The following is a 1946-nucleotide window of genomic DNA, read 5'->3' as shown; positions in this document are numbered from 1 at the left end:
ACCCTCCAGTTGGACCACCTATTCGTTTTATGTGCTTATTATACTGATAAACTCTTGAAGCACACATTTGATTAAGCTAAGTACCAATTATACCTTTGATGATTTAGTTAGGAGTCCTCTATAGAATAACAGAACTTGTTATATTATTTAATTAGACTCTGTAACTCAATGTGCTCTCCCTTTCGAATGTTACAAAAGTATAGAAATAATCTAAAAGTATAGAAATAATCTAAGGCCGTGTTTAGTTTCAAAAATTTTATCGTCAAAAACATCACATCGAATGTTTGGACGCATATATGAACTATTAAATAAAGTCTATTTATAAAATAAAGTCTATTTATAAATTTTTTTTATATGGATGGGTTGTAAATCGCGAGACGAATCTAATGAGCCTATTTAATCCATAATTTGCAACAGTGATATTATAGTAACCATCCACTAATTTTAAATTAATCGTGGATTAATTAGGCTTGTTAGATTCATGTCACGATTTACAACCCATCTATGTGAAAAATTTTGTAAATAGACTTCATTTGGTACTTCTAAATAGCAAAATTCTTTTTTAAAATTTTTACGAGTAAAAATCTAAACACAGCCTAAACAGAGCAATCCAGCTGCGCCATGAAGTACAGACACATCGTACTATATGTTAGTATATGCCACTTGATGACACGCCAACCGATTCACCACACATGCTTGCAACACGCAACACTGTACACGAAATCTAACAATCTAAAAGGTACGGTAGGCTAAGATTCGGCAGCACATGCAGGAAAGAGACGATCCAACCTTGGGATTTTTCTTCTCAAACTTCTTCTATATATTAATTTACACAAACAATTATAGTGTGTCACCACACCACGAACACGAACATCATCGCAGCGCGCATTACTTTTCACATCCACAGTTTCCTAGTACAAAAGCTGATCTGATGATCACATGATGGAGCAGGCGTTGGGGTTGTCGTCGCTGAACATGGTGACGAGCCGCTCCTCCTGCGGCCCGGCCGCCGTGGGGCCGCCGTAGCTGGAGACGGGCATGACGGCGTCGACCCGGCGCACGTACCCCGGCGGCGCCTTCTTATCGTAGGCCGGCGCGGCGTAGGGGTGGGCCACGTGGCTGTAGGGCACGTACGGCCAGATCTCGGCCTTCTTCCCCGTGGCCTGCACGCGCTTCACCACCTTGTGCGGCTCCACGTACCCCTGCACCGTCACCTTGTACTGCTTCCGGTTGATCTCCACCGACTGCACCCCTGATCATCGAAGAAACCAACCAGCAGAAACCACACAGGACCATCAGTTAACTTTGTCAAGATTATTGATGCTTAATTAGCAAGTGCAGAGAAGATTTTAGCCATGATTTGTTATGAGCTAGTATTCTTAGAGTGAAGTTAATAATTAAATCTGATGGAGGAGAACAAGTAGCTAGCTGGTGTACCTTTCATGCTGGAGAGGGCGTTCCTGACTTTCATCTCGCAGCCGTCGCAGTCCATGCGCACCCTCAGCTCCACCGTCTGGAACTGCTTCCTCTTCTTGTACCGCCGCCGGCTGCCGCCGCCGCCACCGAGCAGGTCGGACAAGTACTCCAGGGTGCCTCCCATGGTCTGAAACAGAAACCCCTCTGAATCGAGCTCTGTGATCGAATCCTATCACCTGATGTCAACAAGGCCGGCCTCTCCGATCCCTCCAAGGATGAAACGAACAGCTTATCCTGTTCTTGAAATGGCCACTCACACTCACAACGTGCCAGGAGCTAGGTGGTTGCGATGAGCTTTGAATGGTAGGTAGCTGGAGCTGGAAGAAGGGTGCGTGAATATATATAGGCCTTTTGCAAGCTGCTGCAAGGTCTGAGCTGATGAGCTGCTCCCTTGCAGGCAGTGAGTGTGGTTTGTTTGTGTGTGTACAGCTAGCTAGCCCGAGCTCCCAAGCCGTGTCTTCTCCCTTTGT

At 45.3% G+C, this 1946-nt stretch overlaps 1 protein-coding gene across 1 annotated transcript; it reads right to left on the bottom strand.

Moving 5' to 3' along the window:
- Nucleotides 1-767: 767 nt before the first annotated feature.
- Nucleotides 768-1946, bottom strand: LOC120677762 (heavy metal-associated isoprenylated plant protein 23-like). The gene is made up of 2 exons (XM_039958958.1): nucleotides 1438-1946; nucleotides 768-1252 (listed from the first exon to the last, which is right to left on the bottom strand). The coding sequence occupies exons 1-2, from the start codon at nucleotides 1598-1600 to the stop codon at nucleotides 936-938; spliced, it is 480 nt and encodes a 159-aa protein (XP_039814892.1). The 5' UTR covers nucleotides 1601-1946; the 3' UTR covers nucleotides 768-935.

The sequence above is a fragment of the Panicum virgatum genome, chromosome 2K, assembly GCF_016808335.1.
Source record: "Panicum virgatum strain AP13 chromosome 2K, P.virgatum_v5, whole genome shotgun sequence".
NCBI lineage: Eukaryota > Viridiplantae > Streptophyta > Magnoliopsida > Poales > Poaceae > Panicum > Panicum virgatum.
Note: the sequence above shows the minus strand (reverse complement) of the source record. Positions and strands in the feature narration are given on the sequence as shown.

Coding starts and splice junctions, on each gene's coding strand:
- LOC120677762 (XM_039958958.1), bottom strand. CDS start 1,600: ATGGGAGGCACCCTGGAGTACTTGTCCGACCTGCTCGGTGGCGGCGGC. Junction 1,253..1,437: donor CGCCCTCTCCAGCATGAAAG/GTACACCAGCTA, acceptor TTCGATGATCAG/GGGTGCAGTCGGTGGAGATC.